A 22,184-nucleotide genomic window follows, 5' to 3' on the forward strand; every position below is an offset into this window, starting at 1 on the left:
CGCCTTCAATGAGTTTGTTATTTTAGCTTCATTGCATAACCCTGACCTATGCTCACATATGGCACGTTGCAATTAGGTAATGGTTCGATCACTCAATTTCTACAAACTTTTGAGAATGATATATGAACGAACAAAACTTCACATGAACGCTAGGCTATCATCTTCGTTAAAATACATGTAAATGTAAATCTATATAAATATACGTTTAAATGCCGTGTCGAGTAAAGCTTGTAGACGCTTTTCTATGTTACACCCCTCCTAACCATCAGGTTGGTATGGTCCTGGACGGCGCAAAGTTTTCTTCCGCATTGTGAGCAAGCAGTGCTTGTGTTACAGAAGACGCCAAGGTAGGCATTATCCTGAACTTATAACCCAATTATTTAGTATGGCGCGTTGCTGCATTTCTGTCATTCTCTAGGTTTATATGTACATTTGAAAAAAAAGCATTACATTATTTGCCACTATAATTTCTGAAGTAAACCATTTCATTGCAATTCACGTTAGCATTCCAAGGCTGTAAGAGCTGGCTCGCAATACTACCTCTATAACGTTATTCAGAGATATTACGAGGTACTGCTGTTGATCACTGGTATTTAACGACATGTGGGATATGTGTGTCGCAAGTGTCGCAACCAAATTGATCTTCGGTGGATACACTTTTACTTAGTTGTGTTTAGTCGGTGCTGAACGTTAGTTACGCTGACTCGACACAGTCGGGGCCCTACTTATGTTAAATCTCTTGGACATCATGTATCCCATTCATCAGATCGTGTTTAATAAAAACGTTTGGGAAGTCCTTATTTATATGGCAGGGTTCAACATCGGAAATAACCCAGAATGTTCAGAACATACGAACTGCATTGAAGATTTTGCTTTTCACATAAGTTATTGGTCAGGTAAATGTATAAAACGTCTTCTGCATGAGAGTATAGTTCATTTTTATTCATAGCCATATTTGCCTCATAAGTTAAAGGCTAGGCCATAGAGCATCGAGTGCAAAACTGTGGATCTGTCATTTTAATTCTTTTGAAATGGTAAATTATGATGATTATTAAACTGACACATTGCTTTGCAATATTCTATCAAGATAGGTTAATTAACATAATGGCCATTGCCAACCAGTTTCCAACATATTGGTTTGACAATATAGATAGGTTTGCTACTAATATTACTTGCAAATATACTTGCCTATTAGATAATATTGACGTAATTACTATTGCAGCAATTGTTATGGATGCAATGAGGTTATGTATTTAGTCAAATACACCTCCAAATAGGTATGGACGTCATAAGCGTTGATGTCTTTAAGTGAATCCAGTGTTGGAGATTGTATGTGCATAACTGTCTACACTAGGGTTAGGCTTGGCTCTCCAACCTTTCCCTCTCTATCAGAGCATGCTGCTTTCCTGTTGTTAGGTCCTGACGCTCAGGGACAATGGCCTAAGCAAGCCTTGCAAGCCTAGAGTTACCTGCACCCTGTTGTTCTGGCAAACTCTCAGATTTCCCATTCATGGTGCTTGGTAGTACAGTTTTGGTTTTTTTGTCCACTGTTCTGTTCAAATATAGCCAGACAAAATGTGGTATTTAGTTAAAGGTAATGGTTAATGTGTTTTTTATCAAATTAAAAGTTGAACATTGTATTGCCTAATTCTCAACAGTCTTGAGTATGGCCAATAAAGAGTTGTCAAAGGGAAGCGTGTGATCATGACCTATGCCGCTAGCTGATAAGTAAAAGGCAACCATACAATAATCAAACAAGTTGTTTAAGGTGTCCCTCTATCTAGATGGCAACACAACTAGCTTTTAACCCACTTGACCATTAAAGATTGTATTGGAAACCAAGCGCTTCACAAACCTGATAATCATTTACGAAACAGGGATCCTTCTAGCTCTCACCATAACGTGCTCTTCTATATCAAAGTTAAGCACGTACACAAAACACGCCACGGTAGACTTTGCTGGCAGCCTGACCCTAGGGAAGTCTCTGAGGGTAGCTGGCATGACTGCGATTTTGCAACAACCAATTGATCTTGGAAAAAAAAAAAAAGATTAATTCTCCTAGTAATCATTTGTGAGATTAGATGTTTTACATAATCTGGTCAGGATTTGTGTGAGGATCATAATTTTACAATGAAAAGCCATTTAATTAAGGAAGTGACAGCTAGTAGAATTTTGGCCAATCTTTATATTTTCCTGTAGTTACTTGGTAATTGGTCTTGCTGATGCCTTTGCCGGAGGGTAGCAATTCCTTCATGAAAAGAACGTTATACCAAAAGTAGCACAGTAGAAGACCGTTCCTCCGTTGAGTCTCGTGGATACATTTATGCAGGCACCCAGTCTGAAACATGTTTGGGTTTACATCTGCTGATGTACCTTCTGTAACATTTGTTTGTTCGTGCTGCGTCGATATATAATATATATAAGCTTGGAAAACCTGAATTTCATTCCGAGCAACGACTGCTACTGCATGTTTGTTGTGCGTTTGAATAAATGAAGAACATGAACTATGACTACACATTGTAGGTGACCCATTCAGCACACGCATCCATATCTGAACACTGATGGGAGTGGTAGAGCCAAATTGCTTGCTCATGGTATGACAGATCAGACCTTTTTTGAGGGCTGGGTGGAAAAAATGATTCATCGTATTTAGTGAAACTGAATAAGCAGTTTAGCGTGTTCTGTATTGGAGTATAGTTCCTTAATTTTCATTCATTTTGCCACAAAGTGTAAATATTAAACTACATCGGTTCTCAGAGTGCAGAATAATGTATTTTTTGTATATTTTATGTAATGGCAACAACTTACAACAATTATTATTTTATGCAAAACCTAAAAGTAACTTGTATTTTAATTACACTCATTATTTTAAGAACATTCAAAGATTTTTCCCATTGATATACTGCTTTTCCATCTACTCAATGTTACAGACTCGGCCTATTTCATTTCTGATTTGGTGTCGGAAACACTACTGCTCCCTCATGTATGCGTTGACATAACGTAGAAGTATAATGGCAGGCAGCTCCGCAAAGATCGGCATATTTTTATCTGAGTGTTAACATGGATCTTCGCAAAAATGCTATTTGCAGAACTTTAAATTAAGCTTTGGTTGCAGAGGATGAATGGTATTGTCCTACAGATGGCGCTATAATGTGTTTGCCTAATGCCTATAGGATTTGGACATCAACCGTGTTCTTTTCTCCTCCGCCTCGTTCATTTAAAAAACTATTATGGCCCTGTCACCCAAACCCAACATGAAACCCATATATTATACATACAAAAGTCGTATCTAATATCTTCTCACAATCAATAGTCGCAAAATAAATATAGATACATAGATTGATTTTATTGCCCCCCCCCCCCCCCCCCCCCAAAAAAATCATTACCATAGTGTGTTGTTGTGCGTCTCGATTCCTCTCCATCTTATGTTTGAATGGAAGGCATTAGTTTCCCACCAATCACTGGGCTTTGAGCAATGTGTTTCATGACATGTTGTTAAAAGGTCTGTTTGGGCTCTCTTTCTCCCCTCTGTAGAGTGCAGACATGGCGGGTGTGGAAACAGATGCCACCCATCCAGAGTCCATGGCGACCGAAGAGGAGCCCCTTATAAGCAATCTAGACCTGTTCCTCTTCACGCTCATTGCTGGAATTGTCATCTATTGGTTCATGTCCCGCAAGAAACCCGAGCCAATCCCTGAATTCAAGAAGCTCGACACTCTGTGAGTATATGAATTTTATTCCATTTTAGAAATTATGTATTTGATATGTTCGTTTGTATGTATTTTATTTTAGAATCATCTATATAAATGTAGTTATTATTTATCATGAATCCTGAAAAGGTTTGTGATAGTGGCAACCATCTTTTGCCAAATTGTGTTTGATGGCTGGCAGAATGTATTCATAACTTCCACCTGACTGCTATTGGCAAAAATAATGCAAATATGATTCCTGCAATCTCTGCAAGGATTCATCTTCACCTCGGATGTCCTCCTGGCTTTCTAGATTAGAGTTTCGAGTTTGAGTTAATAGTAAGCATTCAACATCTGAAAACTTCCGTAGCCTTGCAATATTCACCCCCACCCGATCCTATTCTTTCACCATAAAAAAACAATGATGCCATTGGTTTAACCATTTGTTGGTATTTCAAGCCATTAGCAATTACATTAATGAGGTATTTAATCTTTACAGCTAGACAATGCAAGAATTTATGAAATGCCTGGCACGGAACCAATCACCCATCCCCCGTCGCTTAGTTGTAAAGCAAATTGCTGACAAAGGTAAACATTTTTTTAAAGGCAAACTATTTTGCTTCCTGCACGTAGACACACGCTTGGGCTGTATTTTGGTAAGGATTACACAATCAGAAGAGGGATAACTCCAAGGCAATTATATTGCATACATTCCTCTTGCTATCGTGTTTGCTGGTTGCATGTCTTGCTTGGTTTTCTAAATTAGCATGTGGCTGATTAAAAAGCCATTATAAAACAATAAAGTGTGTGAGAGGTCATTGCCAAAGATATTTAAAAAATGCTTGCTGTGTGACCTTTGTTTCCTCTCCTATTATCTCTTAGTCATTTGTACATTTATTTGGGCTCCCTGTTTGCACACTAAGGAAGTCATGTTAAACTCATGCATTGAACCAAGGCAAACAAAAAAGTCAGTTAACCTAAATGGTCCAAGGAAATGCAATGAACCTTCATGGACAACCTTGCATTGAAAGCCCTTCACCTCATCAACTTTGGCTCAACTCACTGAACAACAACAACCAAACAAAGTCAGTTTACAGTGCTCTCTCCTCGTTATCTGATCAGTGGTTGCATGGAGGCTTGTTTGGGTTTTACCCTTGGCAGTACACTGATCACCGCGCTCCCATTAAAACCACAATGCAAGAACTAGTGGCTTTTCTGTTTCGTTGCCCGCTGGCCTGAAGCCTTGTGCAGGCAGCAGCACACACGGTTCACCGATGGCGAGCCTAGTTATCTGGCTGTCCGTCAGTCGTGGAGGCTGGGGAGTGGGGACGGGCAGACATGGGGACGTCCGTGGGGGGGCAGTGACCGGGGAGTGCCGTATTCAACCCTGGGAAAGAGTCTGTGGAAGGCAGGAGTGCAGGGAGCTCCACGCTGGGTGTGCGATGTCCCCTCCCCTCGGTGGAAGTTACCTAACTGTTACGACGGGGGTGTGGGCTTCCACGTCTTTCCTGTGCAGGCTTTTGTTTTTTGCTTCCAGGCCCGTTTGGAACGCTCCCCAGAGAGCATGTGGGGAGCGCTGGCCAGGCCTCCTTTGTCAGTCCTCTCCAAAGGTGGAAAGTTGAGGCACAAGACAAGCAGTCCTTTCTTTCCCCCCCAGTTACTTTGTAGGGATTATTTTTTTTTTTCCTACAATTTTCTTTACCCCACTCCTTCCCCCCCCCCCACACACTTTTTTTTTGCTATGTGAAGGCTTGGCTGCTGTGCCATTGGTGTAGGATACTGTCACAAATGGAATCCTTTTATGATAAATGAGGTTGCCATAGTAATGACATTCTCTCTCTGTCTTTTGCTCTTGGTCTTTCCCTGTGTGTGTGTGTGTGTGTGTGTGTGTGTGTGTGTGTGTGTGTGTGTGTGTGTGTGTGTGTGTGTGTGTGTGTGTGTGTGTGTGTGTGTGTGTGTGTGTGTGTGTGTGTGTGTGTGTGTGTGTCTCTCTCTCCCCCTCACTCTGGGTCTCTCTCTCCTCCTTTGGGAAGGGGGTGGGGGTCACTTCCAAAAGCCCTTCCATTCACAGCTCTTTCTCCCTCCACGGGTCCACCGGAGGAGCTGTGCTCTGATCACTCTCCTTAAGCGCGCACAATGGATCGCCTGCAAGTTCTCGTGTTCCTAACACCTTTCAGATTGGAGAGGAAAGGGGGCGGGCATGTTGAGGAAGGCATTTTTTAAGCCCCTGAGTGTTTCAGTGTGTGTTTGTGTGAGTCCGCAGCCTTGCGAGATGTTTTCCTTTTCTTTTTTCTTTACGGGGAAGTCAGTTTCCCACCATTGTGTCCGCGGCAGTTGCCAGACATTGACGGGGCTCGCAGACCGCTGTGTGTGTGTGTGCCTGGCCGCGCGTGTGTGTAGCGGAGGGAAGCTTTGGTCTGTGTGAGGAACAAGCACCGCGGGGCTCGAGAGAACAGGAGTTCAGATCTGCGGCGGAGGGGTTGGTTCTCAGGTGGCTGCAGGGAGACGCGTAGCAGGACGTGCTGATGCCTATCGCCCTACCGGACTGGGTTATTTCTCCTCTGCCCGTGTGTTGTCTTCCCACCTCATCTAAGTCTGAGTGTGGGGGTGGTGGTGGTGGTGGTGGTTGTTCTTGGTGGCCCTCCAGCCGGGTTGGTGGTTAAACACTACAGGCCATGGGCTGTGTCTTCTCCCTGCCCGAAGACAGGAGGGATGCTGCTGAGAGGTTAGTATGTCTGTTTGGGCCGTGACCCCCCTCTTCTGTTTATTGAACCCTGTGAACCGACTGTGTGGTGGTGGTGGTTGTTGTTGTTGTTTTGAGTTAGACATTATTGTACAAGTTGTACAATGTTGGATGAGTTGTGCGAATGAGTTAAAGGTTAAATTGCCATTCAGAGTTAAGCATACTACTTACTTTATTTTCTATCATGGCATGTGGCCACAATTATCTTTCAGCTTTCAGGCTATTTTCTATCTTGTTACTATCAAAATACTACTGCTTCTGTGATAATGCCGTTCATGAGCGGAAAGTACTACAGGCTAGTAGGCTACAGTACATTCAAGTTGATTTTATTGGATTACACATTTTTCTAAGGTCAATCCATCAGTTTTGAACTATATTGAACCCAAATCACTCGGGAGGGTTTAAGTCGGATCCTTTTTTTTTTTTGTGTTGTTTATTTAGTTTGTTGGTTCAGCATGGCGAGGTTACTAGAGTATCTCTGATCTCCTGGCAAAACCGAAGAGGTCTGTTTTGTGCCCTTGGTGTTTATACAAAATACTTGCTAGCAAAAAGCACCTTTGCCACCAGACTCCAGGCTTATTTGGTTCCCCCCTTTCTTCTTTGCATTGCATAGGGAAGTGCAGCTGTCCACTCAGTCCTTTGATGGTGAAAACAGAGGCAGTGCCTTTTTATTTTGTGAGATAATGGATGAGTCCAGCAACTCTTTTTATCCCGATTTGCCTCTGTCGTTTGATCTGATCCCATCCATAAATGAAATCCTGGGTAAAACCTAGATGAGGACATAAGATGGAGACCCCCAGAAGTGTATGGGCCATTGTGCTTCATGGCTCCTCTCAAACACCTTCAAATCAAATGAGCAGGAATTGTATCCAGTTTGTTAATGGTTGTTTTTCTATGTTTTTGCCTGACATGGGAAGCCAGTTAAGAGCTATAGAAGTCGGACTAGTCAATTGGAAATTTACCGGTTCGCCCCAAGGGCAATCTTTTATGTTTGACAACAAAAAAGCATTTTATTCTATTTTTGAGGTGATCCGGTTTTGGAAGCTATGCAACTATACGTATTCATTCATGGTAAATAATAAAAACATGTTGGAACGTTGGAAGCGTTTTAAAATATTTGATGTGAGGGTAATTCAGGACGGCTTTGGCTGACAGTTGATTTCATGGGGGGTTGGTGTGGGGATACTCCAGATGGAAGCGCCTTTACCTTGTCACAGAGCTGTGGACTCGCGATAGGTCAACGTCACAGAGTTTGTTGCATATGCTGCCGCGCTACACGGACAAAAAACCCTGAAAGTCCGTGCTGTACTTAGACACTGCAGCGTGTCTGCTCCTGTTGTCTTTTTCCCCAATCCGACTGCATGGTGGAGAATGACGAACTGTCAACACAAAGCTCTTTGTCATTCCCAACGCGCCACTTAAGATGTTATGGTGGCAGCCCCCCCCCCCCCCACACACACACACATCCAACTCTGTTGTTTGTCTTGAAACTAAACATGTATACTGGTATTCGGGTCGAAGTTCCAATCCAAGTGTACTGCTCTCATTCCACACAGGGCCTGTGTCTTGGTGCTTTACTTATGTTTATGATGTAGTTCTGCTGGGGAAACCATATGACTGAGCATGTAAAGCATTTTGGCCCAGCGTAACCAGCTTGTCGCAAACAGAACAATACATTGGCCTCCCGGAGGCTCAGAGGAGCAGGAATTTAAAAATAAAAGCTGCTTTTAATACTTCCACAAATGAAGACCATTGTCTTGTCATTTTTCATTAGGGCGGATTCAAAGTGCAACATTCAAGTTTTGCATTCGTTTTACATAATTGATTGTTCTCCTCTTATCTTTCATCTAGAACCGCCACCAGCACAAGAGAAACTAGTTTTGTTGAAAAGATGAAGAAAACGGTGAGTTATCTCTGGGTATTTTGATGATGGCCGCTCCACTGATGATTAATTTCTTAATGCAAGGCTGGTAAGGATTGGAATGGTTACTATAGCTCAAGGGATCTTCTGTTTTCAAGTTCGCTTTGAGCAATTACTTCATTTGGGAGTGAGTTCTTGTGGTTTTTCCGCAAATACTTTGGATATCATGAGGCTTGCGAGCCTAGCTAATGACCGTAGAGTCTAAGTCATGGATCGCTTTGGTCCATTCAAGTTTTGTCGTTCAAATGTAACAGTAACTTCTTTTGATCAGCTATAATGGTTTACAATGGCTCTAGATGTACTTTGGAAAGAAGCAAATCCTGTGTGTTCTCCAACGTTTAAGACAATTTGTTTCTATGATTAATATTGTGCAGGAACCTTATTTCTTCAAATGGTATTCGCCATAGAAGGCACATTCTTCCAACAATGTGTTGGAGCATTTAAAGACTTTGCTCAAGCCGCAAGCCTAATTGGTCTGGCATGAGTTTGCCTGGATTTGTTTATTTGTTAAGATATTGTCTTTTGAATGGTTTCCAGGGCAAGAACATCATTGTGTTCTACGGCTCCCAGACGGGAACAGCAGAGGAGTTTGCCAACAGGCTTTCCAAAGACGCTCAGCGCTACGGCATGAAAGGAATGGCTGCCGACCCGGAGGAATATGACATGGTAATTCACAACCTCTGGAGCAGCACTCCAAACAACCCACCAAGCTGGGAGTCGATGTATAAAATAACTGGGCTACTAGTTCAAGTATTCTTGATTGCTCAGTTGGCTGCATTTCAGCCAGATAGCTGCCAGAGAGTGTTTTGTAATTTTGTCATGGGAAAAGTAATCTGAAGGGCTCAATACTGGGAAATGAATGTGGAGGGCTTCCTTTTGTAAACAATGTTTTGGTTGTAGATAGTTGTCCAGTTTTAGAATGTCACGCATTGTCACGACATAACAACACTCTACATTATTAATTATGAGATTGGCAACCATAGAAATTGATGCTGAGATTGTAGATGCATAGACGTCGCATGATGTACTTTGAATGAGACCCTTTTTGTTCAACTTCGATCTTCGGCTAGATTTCTTTGTACTTAGTTGAAGTTTTATTATGCATTTTGTTATTGGTTGTTGCCAAATAGTGTGCTTCCTTTTTACTTCAAAATATTAAAAAAAGCCAATCTAGAGGGAAGTGAAACCTGGTATTCTATGCCCTGAACTGTCCTTAACTTGCTCTAAAACACAGGCTGAGTTGTCTCGCCTCTCTGAGATTGAGAACTCCCTGGCTATATTCTGCATGGCCACCTACGGAGAAGGAGATCCCACTGATAATGCCCAGGACTTCTATGACTGGCTGCAGGAGAATGGCGAGGAAGACCTTTCCGGGGTCAACTTCACAGTGAGTTATACCTGTAATTTCTCACATTATTGTACCAATCATATAAATCACAACCACCACAAAACGCCCAAATCTCGCAATCTTACCTCCAGTTTACCCAGGCTGACCCATGCTTACAAAGGCTTGACTCTGAACCAAATTCAGAGTCAAGTCAAATTGACCCCCAGCGTGTTATGGAGATGAAGAAGAATCTACATAAAATGACAACCATATAAATGTTTGAAAGTTATAATTCATCGCTAGTCTATTTCTCAGCCCTATAACGTAGCCCTATAACATACTTTTTAATGGGTTTGTTATGTATGAAAACAAAATGTTGAAGAAAGTGATTTGTGTCCTCAACCCTGTGGTCGAAGAGTTCTGAGCAGCTCAAGCACATTGGCCACAGCTGTGAGTTGTGAGTGTGTCCTGCATATAAATGCAAATATCTGAATTGTAACTTGGAGAATTTGCATGCCACCTTTGCCAGTCGATGAAATCCGCATACACGAGGACGTACAGTCCTGTCAGAGCTAACAATATGTCGCCAACGCATGAACATGTAAAGTATTCAGTGATTGGTCGAGAAGGGAACAGGCATAGTGTTTTGTTTTCGAACAGCCGGACTCAAGCATATAATGATTCCACCTGGCGTAATCAAAACACTGTATTTTCAACTTATTTTCAATGGAGCTGACTCGGTTACTGTCAAACGCTATACTGCCCCCTTGTGTAGACGTTAACATGGCGTGTCCAGAACTGGGTCTTCACAAACATAGGTTGGGAACGGTGAATCATCTAAAGGGGTCCTTGGAATGAGGCAAAGACTATTACCCATTTAACCTTATCCAATAAAATAAAGTTACAAACCACCAAATCTGTGATGGCCTTTAAATGTAACTATTTGACCGGATTTACGAACAAAATGTGCTGTGAATTGCTTCTCGACTGCGTCACTGACCTCCCCTTAATGTTTCTAGGTGTTTGGCTTGGGCAACAAGACGTACGAACACTACAATGCCATGGGAGCCTATGTGGACAAAAGACTCGAAGAACTGGGGGCCAAACGAATCTTTGACCTCGGCATGGGAGACGACGACGCCAAGTAAGGAACTCTGCAGTGTTTTATCTTTGATGTGTAGGAAAAATGTTGTTGCTTTAAAATGTCTGTAATGTTTAGTGATCTCAACAGGGCATTAAACATCAAAGAAGAGGCTAATGAATTAGACACAAGCCAGTAAGGCCACATGTGCTTTCACTAATGACTGCTTTTTCCAAAGGTAGGAGTCGTAGGGGAGTCTCCTGCTTTTCTCTCCATTTCATCAGTGAGCCAATAGTCAAATGTGTCAGTTAACAGCGCTTGGTGTGAATAACTTAGTTTTACACCGGTGGACACAACAATGATGGATGTAATTGTTTTCCGAGGCTTATGATTTGTCACAATGTTTTCACTCATTTTGTTGAACCGAGTATTAATCATCCTCGCCGTGCAATGAGTCAGCCCTCGTGTATTGCAACGAGATTTATTGCTCAATATATTACCCTTCAGGAACCTTTTTTCCGATTTAGGTAATTGCCTTTATCTAATAATAGGGTTGGGAGCTGAAGTTACCTTTTTATTTTCAACGATAAACATGTTAATTCCAAATCAAATTGTTTATAGTTTACCCCCATAAAATTGTGGTATAAAATACTATTCCAAACAATGGAGATATTGGATTACGTTTTTCCTTTCTCACGGTTTCAAACCTTTTTATTGCGATCATTTTAAAGGCATCTACCACTAAAAGACAATAAGAACTTCGCTATTCGGACCCAGCCCCATTTAAGATGTTTATTTTGGCTAGATGTTCCCTTCCTGGCCGTACCCTGATGATATCAAACATATTTTCTCCCTGCTTTCCAGTCTGGAAGACGACTTTGTTTCATGGAGGGAGCAGTTCTGGCCGGCCGTCTGCGAGCATTTCGGCGTGGAAGCCCTGGGAGATGACTCCAGGTTCCCAATCCAACCATACATCATTAAAACCAACACCCACATTGTACTGCAAACAAGAAAGATGCTCTGCCTTGTTTGAAGAGGAAGGAAAACGTCCTAGTCAGGAGCATAATGTTTCCACCCTTAATACTATATTCCACAGAACTGGAAAATGACTTTTAAATCTTCCAGGAATTGATCACAAAAATGAACAAAACCCAACCATCTCTGGCGCTTTGTTAATTTTTCTTTTTTGCTTTCCCAGCATCCGCCAGTACGAGTTGAAGGAGCATACTGACCTCAACATGAACAAGGTTTACTCTGGAGAGATCGGTCGCATCAAGAGCTTTGAGAACCAGAAACCGTAAGAAAACACCCATTTCTTTTATCTGCTTTCAGACCCAAATTAGCCGGCGGCCAAGAACAATTTCAATTGGGGGATGCATGAAGGGCTTTCTTTTCAAAGTCAAGCCTGGTTTCTCCAAATTGGCTACTTTACTTTAAATAAATACCCATAAAATATTTTGAATGCTATTCAAACTAAATTATTGTGATTTTGTGTTTTGATTTTACTAGTGAAACAATATTATCAAGTTGGATTTGTAACTTACTGAGTTTGCTCATTCACAGGCCTTTTGATGCCAAGAATCCCTTCCTGGCCACAGTCACGGTCAACCGCAAACTGAACAAAGCAGGCGGCCGGCATCTCATGCATCTTGAGTTGGACATAACGGGCTCAAAGATCAGGTAAGGTCCTCACCAGTTAGGGCAACATAAAGTTCACCCCCAAAATAGAATAGTTATTCCTGACAAAAGCACTGTAATCAGAAAACGCGTAATCTTTGAGTTCCTTTTGGGATGATGATTATACATGTTGTTTTTTTTACCTTCATAAGGCAAGGTCATAGTATAGCATTTGTATTAAAAAAATGAACTCCCTTATTATTGTGTGACTGTAAAATTTAAAATGGATGTCTTATTTTATATTTTTAAGGAATTAGGTTATGACGCTACATGTACATTTTTGGCAAAGTTTCCCCCAATCACTGATTCTAAGACCAGTCTGCCAGCTCTTGTTTCGATGTAGTGGTGCAAGCATAATACGTCCTCCTCCGCAGGTACGAGTCCGGAGACCACGTGGCAGTCTTCCCCACCAACGACACGGCCTTGGTGATCAAGCTGGGGCAAATCCTCGGCGTGGACCTTGACTCCGTTATCTCCCTCAACAACCTTGACGGTACAGCATGGACTGTCCGGGACACCTTGACAGTACCCTGTGAGAGTGTTCCCTCGGAACACTCTCACAGTGTTCCGAGTGAGAGTGTTCCCTAGGAACACTCTCACAGGCACACACGCACACACTCCCATGCACAGGCAGCAAAGACAGGACACAAACCGACACTCGCATAGATATGGACACACAAACAGTCAAATTGATGGTTGTCTAATTGATTGATTGATTAATACTTTAATAATCCCAGGGGGAAATTATTTTTGTCACGAACTCCAGATATACATGCACAAATATTAAGAATAAAATATAATGAGAGGGAGAGAGAAAGAGAGAATAAATATATATACATACATAAAAGATACAACCTAAGAAACACAAATATACCAGGCTGTAATAAGGGAGATAAGAGTTGTCACAGCAGTAGAGCACTTGTCTATGTCTGCGTCACGGCTCGCCCTTTGGCCTCGGGTAAGGTTGTGTCCTTGAGTAAGGTTTCAGCCTTGCTGCGTGGTTTCATATGCGTTTCACAGGGGTGTGACTCTTTAGTTTACTCACAAATCAATTAGACTTTTATTGCGGTAGAAATAAGATTCTAGATCAACTTGATTCTAGATTAAAAAAAATTACCTTGACAAAGATCTGGGTAAAGGGTGCTAAGTTAAGGATCTACTCCAGCGGCTCAGAAAGGCAGTATTTACTTTATTAATTTACTGGTTGACTGGTATTCCTCATGGTGATCATTGTGTGGGCCTATTGTTCTGGTTATCTGGTTATATTTAGTTTATTATATTACTTATGAAATCCCGCTTTCATGATAAAAATAAAATAAAATAAAAGGAGGCTGCCTTGCCTGAAAAAAATAAATAAAAAATCACTAATAAATAATCAATAATAACTTTGTTTTTCAGATGAGTCCAACAAGAAGCATCCGTTCCCCTGCCCTACCAGCTACCGCACAGCTCTGACCCACTACCTGGATATCACACACCCGCCCCGCACCAACGTGCTGTACGAGCTGGCCCAGTACGCCTCTGACCCAAAAGACCAGGAGAACATGCGCAAGATGGCCTCCTCCTCTCCGGAGGGCAAGGTCTGTGTGACTCTAGCGAGGGATCTTATGTACAATGTTTTGACCTCGATTTATGTTATCCCAGTAGAAGGAAGGCATTTACTGAACCTTTACTTACCACTTGCATACATGACCCAATCAAGATTCCAAATGTTTTTTCCATGCTTATGACGTCCAGATCCTCCAGAGTGGTGAGTGTGTATGCTCATCATATGACTCTCAGATGTGAGGGTCTGAGTTGCAGTGCTCAAGGTAACATTGGTGCGGTGGTTCCTCAGGCACTGTACCAGAGCTGGGTGCTGGACGCCTGCAGGAACATCCTGGCCATTCTGGAGGACCTGCCCTCCTTACGGCCTCCCATTGACCACCTGTGTGAGCTGCTCCCACGCCTCCAGGCGCGCTATTACTCCATCGCCTCCTCTTCTAAGGTAAATGTGGTCTACGCAGGAAGTCTGCCCCCACCTAACCCTAACCCTCATGCCAGTTTGGATGTACACGTTTGTGTAACACACAAGTCCCGCACTGACACACTACATTGTTGCACAAGCACCTTGTGGATGATGATAATTAGCACAAATGTTTTTTTCATGGCCATAATAATACAGAACATTATTTTTGAACAAAATGGAAATTGAGGAGGCAAAAATAACAAAGATAAACGACAACCATGATCATGAAATTAATAACTAATCGGTGGCGGACTAAATCGCTGGACTAAAATCTGCAGCAAAGTATTTGGACTTTAACGTTTGTACGAACGGCCCGCCTCCACAGATCCATCCCAACAGCATCCACATCTGTGCCGTGGTGGTGGAGTACGAGACCAAGACGGGCCGCGTCCAAAACGGAGTGGCCACCACCTGGCTCAAGAACAAGACGGTGGTGGACAACGGCCACAAGTCCACCGTGCCCATGTTCATCCGCAAGTCCCAGTTCCGCCTGCCCTTCAAGGCCACGAACCCGGTCATCATGGTGGGCCCCGGCACTGGCATCGCCCCCTTCGTGGGCTTCATCCAGGAGAGAGGCTGGCTCAAAGAGCAAGGTATGGTTTTTAAGCTCATGTTCAGCATTCCTACTATGTTATAGCACGAGTGGGGGGGGTGACGGCACAGAGAAAATTAATGCTAGTCGTGCTTACGTAATCATCTTTAAATTGACCTTACTCACAATAAGGTACGTAACAGAAAATATTGCTGCCCAATTAGTTGCACGGCAACATGTTATTTACAACGTGGCGCAAAGGCTTTTTGGAACCTAGTCTTTATAACGGCGCTTTCTACTGAGGCTTGGCTCCCCCAGGCTGAGATCATGAGTGAGGCCGTTAACAGCGTTCCTTTCATGGGTACGGATTTCACAAAAGTCGGTGTGTTCTGCAAATAGTTTTGCTCTAATTTTGAAGTTCTGGCCTATGCAGCCTATATTAATCGATGTGAAACTGTATATGCTAGCTTTGCATCCTGGTAATTTATGTACCATGTTTTTATTGTATTTTTTGCTCAATGTATTAATCCCAATGATGCTTGTTAGCAACTTGTTTCCTTCCCGTGTGCAAGAATCCTTAAATAAATAAATAACAAATTAAAAGTATATGCTGCTGGTGATTAACAGTATAATGGGCTGGAGTTGTCAAACGGAAAGACATTGAAATGTCACCATAGCTTATCGCTTTGTGTCTAAAAACTAGCACTTTGTGACGTTCTGTTCCTCTCTGTTAAGGGAAGGAAGTTGGCGAGACGGTGATGTTCTTTGGCTGCAGACATGAGAATGAGGACTTCATCTACCAGGAAGAGCTGGAAGAGGCGAAGAAGAAGGAGGCTCTTACTGGTCTCCATGTAGCCTTCTCAAGAGACCAGGAGGAGAAGGTAGGGCTTTGCCCGTCGCCACACGTTTTCACTATTCACTATTTAGAACTTTATTTGACCCTCACCTATTGTTGTCTAAGCCTTGTGAAGTGTAAGAGTCCCTCTGAACTGCTCCCTGACAACGGTATCTAAAATATCAATATTTTGGCCTGTACATATTTATATTTGAATGTTAAAATATAGTTGATTTAACATGTTTTTCATTTTCTATATATATAAATATATATATATTAGTGCTGTCAAGCGTTTAAAATATTTTATCGCGATTACCGTAATCGTATTAATGTCATAGTTAACTCATGATTAATCAAAAAAAAAATTCTATGCTAAATATCCCTTGATTTCTTTGTCCCATTAATTTTCTTCATTTTAATGCTCTTATCAACATGGAGAAGTGCATCGGCTTGCCTTGTGCAAATGTTTTTTTATTGATAACAACATTGGCATATACTGATCGAAACAGGACGATACAAAAAAAAGCCTATAGTGCAATTAAACGATGAACATACAAACATACTGCCCTGAACATAGCAGTCAGGCTACTGCTTCTTTGTTTTGAGGCAAATAATATATATATATTTTTTAAATAAATAAATTAATTGCGTTAATCGTGCGATAAAAAGATTAACGCCGTTAAAATTGGTTTGCATTAACGCCGTTAATCACACGTTTAACTGACGGCACTAATATATATATATCAGTGGCGGCTGGTGGTTTTTAAAGTGAGGGAGGAAGGACTGCGTGCTTGGTTGCAATTGGCCTGTTTGCACTGTTGGTGTATGGTGGCATAAGAATGTGAGACTCGAGTTGTTTTGGTGAACTACAAAATAGTAGGGAGGGATAGTTATGTGAATAAAATTGATACAAAGCCGTCAGTGGCATCACTGTAATTTGAAAGCTGGTGGGCAGCATATCTTTGAAATGGACTACAAGGGCAGAAGGAAAGGATGCAAAGCCCATTATGCCGCGTTTCCACTGCAGGGTGCGGAACGGATCGGATCGCAAAGGTGCGGTAGGGAGGGGGCGGTATAGCCCAGCTCAGTTCCGAGGTCGCGTTTCCACTGCCGACAGTACCCTTGGTGGTAGGCCGGATGTCGATCGCCGCGGCAGCTACGTAAACATCGTAAACAACGTCTTCCTCCCCAAGAATGCAGACGAACGTCTCCACCTCCTTGTTCGCCCAAGCAAGCTTTTTACGCGACATGTTAATTGTAAAGAAAGATACCTCGAAGCTACTGTTTGTTTGTTTTTATCCCCGCGTCACCCGGAAGTGACGATTCTGTCGACCAATCAACGGAGGGGGGGTGTAGCTAGAATTTCACGGGACCCTTTCAGGCGTCTGGTCTCGTTTTGGGTACCGCAACGGAGGAGTCCCGAGAATGGGGCCGGAAGGCGTACGGCAAAGTCCGGGTCACGCCCACTTTTGGCGGTGGAAACGCGACCCGACCCGCACCTTTGCGATCCGATCCGTTCCGCACCCTGCAGTGGAAACGCGGCATTAGTCAAATCAGGCCTAGTAAATAAAGTAAATAAAAAAACCTGGGCCAATTTTTGCCCTCAATGACTGAAGTTATTGGTAGTAATTTACCTATGTTTATTTTCAGTTACAATTATTTTAAGAAAAGACTCAAGACCAAAAGTGATGCCATTTAAAATGCATCATGCTCTGAATCATTCACCCATTCCACACCCTTTCCACAATATCAAACAGAACGGTCAGAGTAACAAACTAGTAAAAGAACGAGAACATTATTTCAAACAACCTGATCTATAGGCATGGTGCCTAGCAAGGAATGTCGCATAGCAGCACCAACGTGAACTTGACACTTTTTGACATCAGTGAAACCATGAACAGCCCACGTTGGAGATTTGCCATTATTCATTAGCAAACGGGGCCAGCAATAAAGTTGATTGCTAGTAATGCTACCAGTAAGCCATGAGTACCTAGCAAACCATGTAGCACCCACAATACTGACGTTGCCATTACTTTTGGTGATCTCGATTTTTTTCTTCGGTCGCTAACTTAACACTGTAACTCAATGAATGGAATGCTTTGTAATTAAACATAAACAATGTCCTCTGTTTCCAATGTTTCCATTGTACACTTTATTCGGGAATGTTAGATTCTCGTTATCCTTCAGATGATTTCACCTGCTTTGCGTCTCTTAGACTGAACGGCACTGCAGGCAGAGTGGGTTTGTTATCGACAGCGTTGCCAGATTGGGCAGATTTACCACCCAATGATAATTTTTCCAGCCTAACGTGGTTAAAAGTAGCCCAATTGGGTGGGATATCTGCCCAATCTGGCAACACTGCTCACCAGCCAGGGATCCTGCTTATTGATTTATAGCGCAGCCCGAATAGATTTTTGCGCGAATCAGACCCCTCAAGGTCACACCCATTCAGAGGAGGACTTTCCTCCTCTCTCCCATTGTAACCACTAAGAAAGAAAGATATCTCTATCTCTATCTCTATCTCTCTTTCTCTTTCTTTCTTAGTGGAGGCTTCTCCATTGAGGAGAGGGAGGAAGATCCTCCTTAACATTTTTGAGAATAAAAAATGTAGATTGCCCAGACTACTGTAATGAATTAATGCCCTTAAATATGACTACTTTAATGCCTTTGAATATGTAATGTTCGTTTCCCTGGGTAAAGGGACATTAGCACCCACTATCGCCTATTGACATTTACTTCAGGGAGGACGTTCCTCCCTCAGCCTCCATTGACTCCCATTAATTTCCCCGAAAGTACTGGCGGCCGGTGAATAACATGGGTTTCAATGGGAGAGGGGCGGAAAGTCCTCCTCTGAGTGGGTGTGACCTTGAGGGGTCTGATTCGCGCAAAAATCTATTCACGCTGCGCTGTGAACCAATAAGCAGGATCCCTGGCTGGTGAGCTGTGTTGCCAGATTGGGCAGATTTCCCACCCGATTGGGCTACTTTTAACCACGTTAGGATGGAAAAATTATCATTGGGCGGGAAATCTGCCCAATCTGGCAACGCTGTCGATAACAAACCCTCTCTGCGTTGCCGCTAGAGAAGCAAAGCAAGTTTTGTTCATGCAAAACAAGCATTGTTCATGTTTTATTACACAAAGCATTCCATTCATTGAGTTACAGTGCTAAGTTAGCGACCAAAGAAAAAGGTAGACCACTACCCAAAATCGAGATCACCAAAAGTAATGGCAACGTCAGTGTTGTGAGTGCTACATGGTTTGTTAGGTACTCATCATGCCTTACTGGTAGCATTACTAGCAATCGACTGTATTGCTGGCCCTCCCTGTTTGCTAATGAATAATGGCAATCTCCGACGTGGGCTCTTCATGGTTTCACTGATGTGAAAAATCTTGATAGGGCAACCAAACGCCACGACAAATGTCAAGATCACGTCGGTGCTGCTATCCGACTTTCCTTGCTAGGCACCATGCCTATAGTTTAGGTTGTTTGAAATAATGTTCTTGTTCTTTTACTAGTTTGTTAACTCTGACCGTTCTGTTTGATATTGTGGAAAGGGTTAATGATTCAGAGCATGATGCATTTTAAATGGAATCACTTTTGGACTCGAGTCTTTTCTTAAAACAATTGTAACTGAAAATAAACATAGCTAAATATCAACCAATAACTTCAGTCATTGAGGGCAAAAATAGGCGCAGTTTTTTTTAATTTACTTTTACAAATCAAGAGTAGGCCTGATTTGACTAATGGGCTTTGCATCCTTTCCTTCTGCCCTTGTAGTCCATTTCAAAGACATGCTGCCCACAAGCTTTCAAATTACGGTGATGCCACTGGTGGCTTTGTTTCTATTTTATTCACATAACTATCCCTCCCTACTATTTGGTAGTTCACCAAAACACCCTGAAACTATTTGAGTCTCACATTCTTATGCCACCATGCACCAACCGTGCAAGCAAGCAGGCCAATGGCCACCAAGCGTGCAGTCCTTCCTCCCTCACTTTAAAAACCACCAGCCGCCGTGTGTGTGTGTGTGTGTGTGTGTGTGTGTGTGTGTGTGTGTGTGTGTGTGTGTGTGTGTGTGTGTGTGTGTGTGTGTGTGTGTGTGTGTGTGTGTGTGTGTGTGTGTGTGTGTGTGTGTGTGTGTGTGTGTGTGTGATCTTTTTTTCCGTGTGCTTGCTTGTTTGGATGCTGTACATGTTAACGTGGTCTCCTCCTATTCTCCAAACCTTAGGTGTACGTGCAGCATCTTCTGAGGAACCACAAGGAGGACATCTGGAGGCTGGTCCACTCACAAAACGCTCACATCTACATCTGCGGGTAAACAGAAATTGATCCTAATTGGTTCATGGAGTCAAAAGCTGCGTCTCATTCTATGCTCAAGACTTCAGTCAGCTAACCTGCTTTTATGTTGTATTGTGTCACCTGCACTGCACATGTGAAATCCCATTTGTAGTTAATCATTCATGTAGCTTTTATATTTGGCCTTTTAATTATAGTAAATTAATTAAACTTGACAACAGCAACACTGATACAAATATTTCCGTAACCCTTTCGCAGAGATGCAAAGAACATGGCCAAGGACGTGCAGACGGCCTTCTACGAGATAGCGGAGGAGCTGGGAGGCCTGACTCGGACGCAGGCCACAGACTACATCAAGAAGCTGATGACCAAGGGACGCTACTCGCAGGACGTATGGAGTTAAATAATCGGGACAACTTGCCACCTCGCCCTCTTCTGGGGGTTTTATTTGTATTTTAATTTCTTATGTCATAGGTTTTTTTTGGAGTTATTTTCTGCCTCCATAATCTTAATTCAACTAAAGTGAAACTAAACCCCCTCTCCCTTTTTTGTCTTGTTGAGCTCTGGGAGGTTGGCCTAGAATCAGGTTTATGTTCAAGGCCCCTTCCCAGCTTGGCATGGTCAGAATATGTTAATAATTTTTTTCAATAAGACCTTTCAGAAACATGCCAGGGACCAGTTTAGGTTGTGTTCTGAGCATCCTAGGTCTTGACTGTGTACTACTTGGGGCTGTGATCGATTTGGTAAACCAAACTAAAGCTGTACCGCAATTCCCCTGGCTGCACATTCTGCAGCGCCACTGTGACCCCATCGCTTTTATTGTTAAATACATTTTTAACTTGGGAGAATACCCGAAGTATAATGGTAATACTTCATACTTATATAAATGAATAAAAGGAAATGTACGCAATTTTTTTTTTTGCAAAACTGCATTTTATGCAAATTATACTGTCATATTTTAACCCCCATGGAATTTGTAAACCCATGTGGTTTGATATAGCAACGGTTTGAAAAGTTCTTCTTAAATACATTGAAATGCATAATATCTCTGACTATCTGGCCTCATGTAATGGAACTGGAACTTGCCTTGGATTAGTTACCTGTGTGTTGTGCATTTCATACATTGTTGCTCTCCATTTTAATCAATATATTATTAAAATGGCAAAGAATTTTGTTATGCAATTTAACTCAACTCCACTGACCCCTGTGGGAAGATTGTGCAATTAATTACGAATATATATAGCCTTTGAAAACACTATAAATAATGAATTGGTACCCTGTGAAGTTTTAGTACACGGTACAGTGGAAATGGCTGTCCATGGACAGCTTAGTTGATCGTACATTATGCATTCAAAGTTGGATTAGAAAATGTATCAAATATATTTAGAGAAACAGAATATCCAGACTATTTTCGACGAGTGTCTAGCCGAGAAGCTTGTTGACATACTTGTGGATCACTGCATGTTTTATCCGTGTATGGAAACAGTGTTGTCACGGCCATGTCCACAGCCTCTGATGTGGTGCCCATTCACCCCCGCTTTGCTCTTCTGAATCATGTTATTACTATTCAATCATTTTGGGGAGTTTGGAAAGGTTTCAACTGGGTTACTTGTCAAATTTAGCCTGTGCCTTATTTTTTTCTAACACTGCCTTTTGTTTTGCTTAAGCATTAGTACTGGAATGAATCAGTTCAGTTTAGAAAGTAAAATGCACGAAACACCTCATGTCACCATTTTTGTCCTACCTTTTGAAAATATTTGAAGTATATTTCATATGCAGGAATGCCTTTTTTAAATGAATAAAATTTTTAATAATTTCTCTGATTTATTTTTCTCCATTGAATTGTACAAATACAGTATGCACAGGGCAAAGACGCCAAACCATACCTCATTATCTATCTTTTGAGACCATATACCAAAAACAAAATCTCAGGAGAACAATGTTACATACAATAATGGTCAACCTGTTAAGAAGCAAGTGCTGACATGTTTGTAGATTAATAAGTTTTAATTCATTCAATTTATTTTATTCGTCCCGCAGGGATCATTGTTTAGTAATATCTTCCGATGCATCG

The 22,184-nt window shown here is 42.1% G+C and overlaps 1 protein-coding gene across 2 annotated transcripts; it reads left to right on the forward strand.

The window, feature by feature from the left end:
* Positions 1-252: 252 nt before the first annotated feature.
* porb (P450 (cytochrome) oxidoreductase b) lies at positions 253-21,926 on the forward strand. 2 transcript variants are annotated; one of them, XM_060076328.1, is made up of 16 exons: positions 253-347; positions 3,535-3,719; positions 8,284-8,335; positions 8,891-9,019; positions 9,588-9,740; positions 10,700-10,824; positions 11,626-11,715; positions 11,960-12,058; positions 12,325-12,441; positions 12,813-12,931; positions 13,837-14,018; positions 14,276-14,425; positions 14,772-15,039; positions 15,714-15,859; positions 20,043-20,128; positions 20,369-21,926. In XM_060076328.1, exons 2-16 carry the CDS (start codon positions 3,544-3,546, stop codon positions 20,511-20,513), a joined length of 2,037 nt encoding a protein of 678 aa, XP_059932311.1. In that variant the 5' UTR covers positions 253-347; positions 3,535-3,543; the 3' UTR covers positions 20,514-21,926. The 2 variants fall into 2 exon arrangements, with proteins under 2 accessions (XP_059932311.1, XP_059932312.1); XM_060076329.1 differs by lacking the exons at positions 253-347; positions 3,535-3,719 and adding an exon at positions 5,763-6,414.
* The last annotated feature ends 258 nt before the right edge of the window (positions 21,927-22,184 follow it).

The sequence above is a fragment of the Gadus macrocephalus genome, chromosome 16 (assembly GCF_031168955.1).
Source record: "Gadus macrocephalus chromosome 16, ASM3116895v1".
NCBI classification, from domain to species: domain Eukaryota; kingdom Metazoa; phylum Chordata; class Actinopteri; order Gadiformes; family Gadidae; genus Gadus; species Gadus macrocephalus.

What these genes read in the sequence shown, in the direction of transcription:
- porb (XM_060076328.1), top strand. Translation starts at nt 3,544, where the DNA reads ATGGCGGGTGTGGAAACAGATGCCACCCATCCAGAGTCCATGGCGACC. An exon ending in AGGCTGGCTCAAAGAGCAAG is followed by an intron (nt 15,040 to 15,713) that starts GTATGGTTTTTA and finishes CTCTCTGTTAAG; the next exon opens with GGAAGGAAGTTGGCGAGACG. An exon ending in CAAGAGACCAGGAGGAGAAG is followed by an intron (nt 15,860 to 20,042) that starts GTAGGGCTTTGC and finishes TCCAAACCTTAG; the next exon opens with GTGTACGTGCAGCATCTTCT.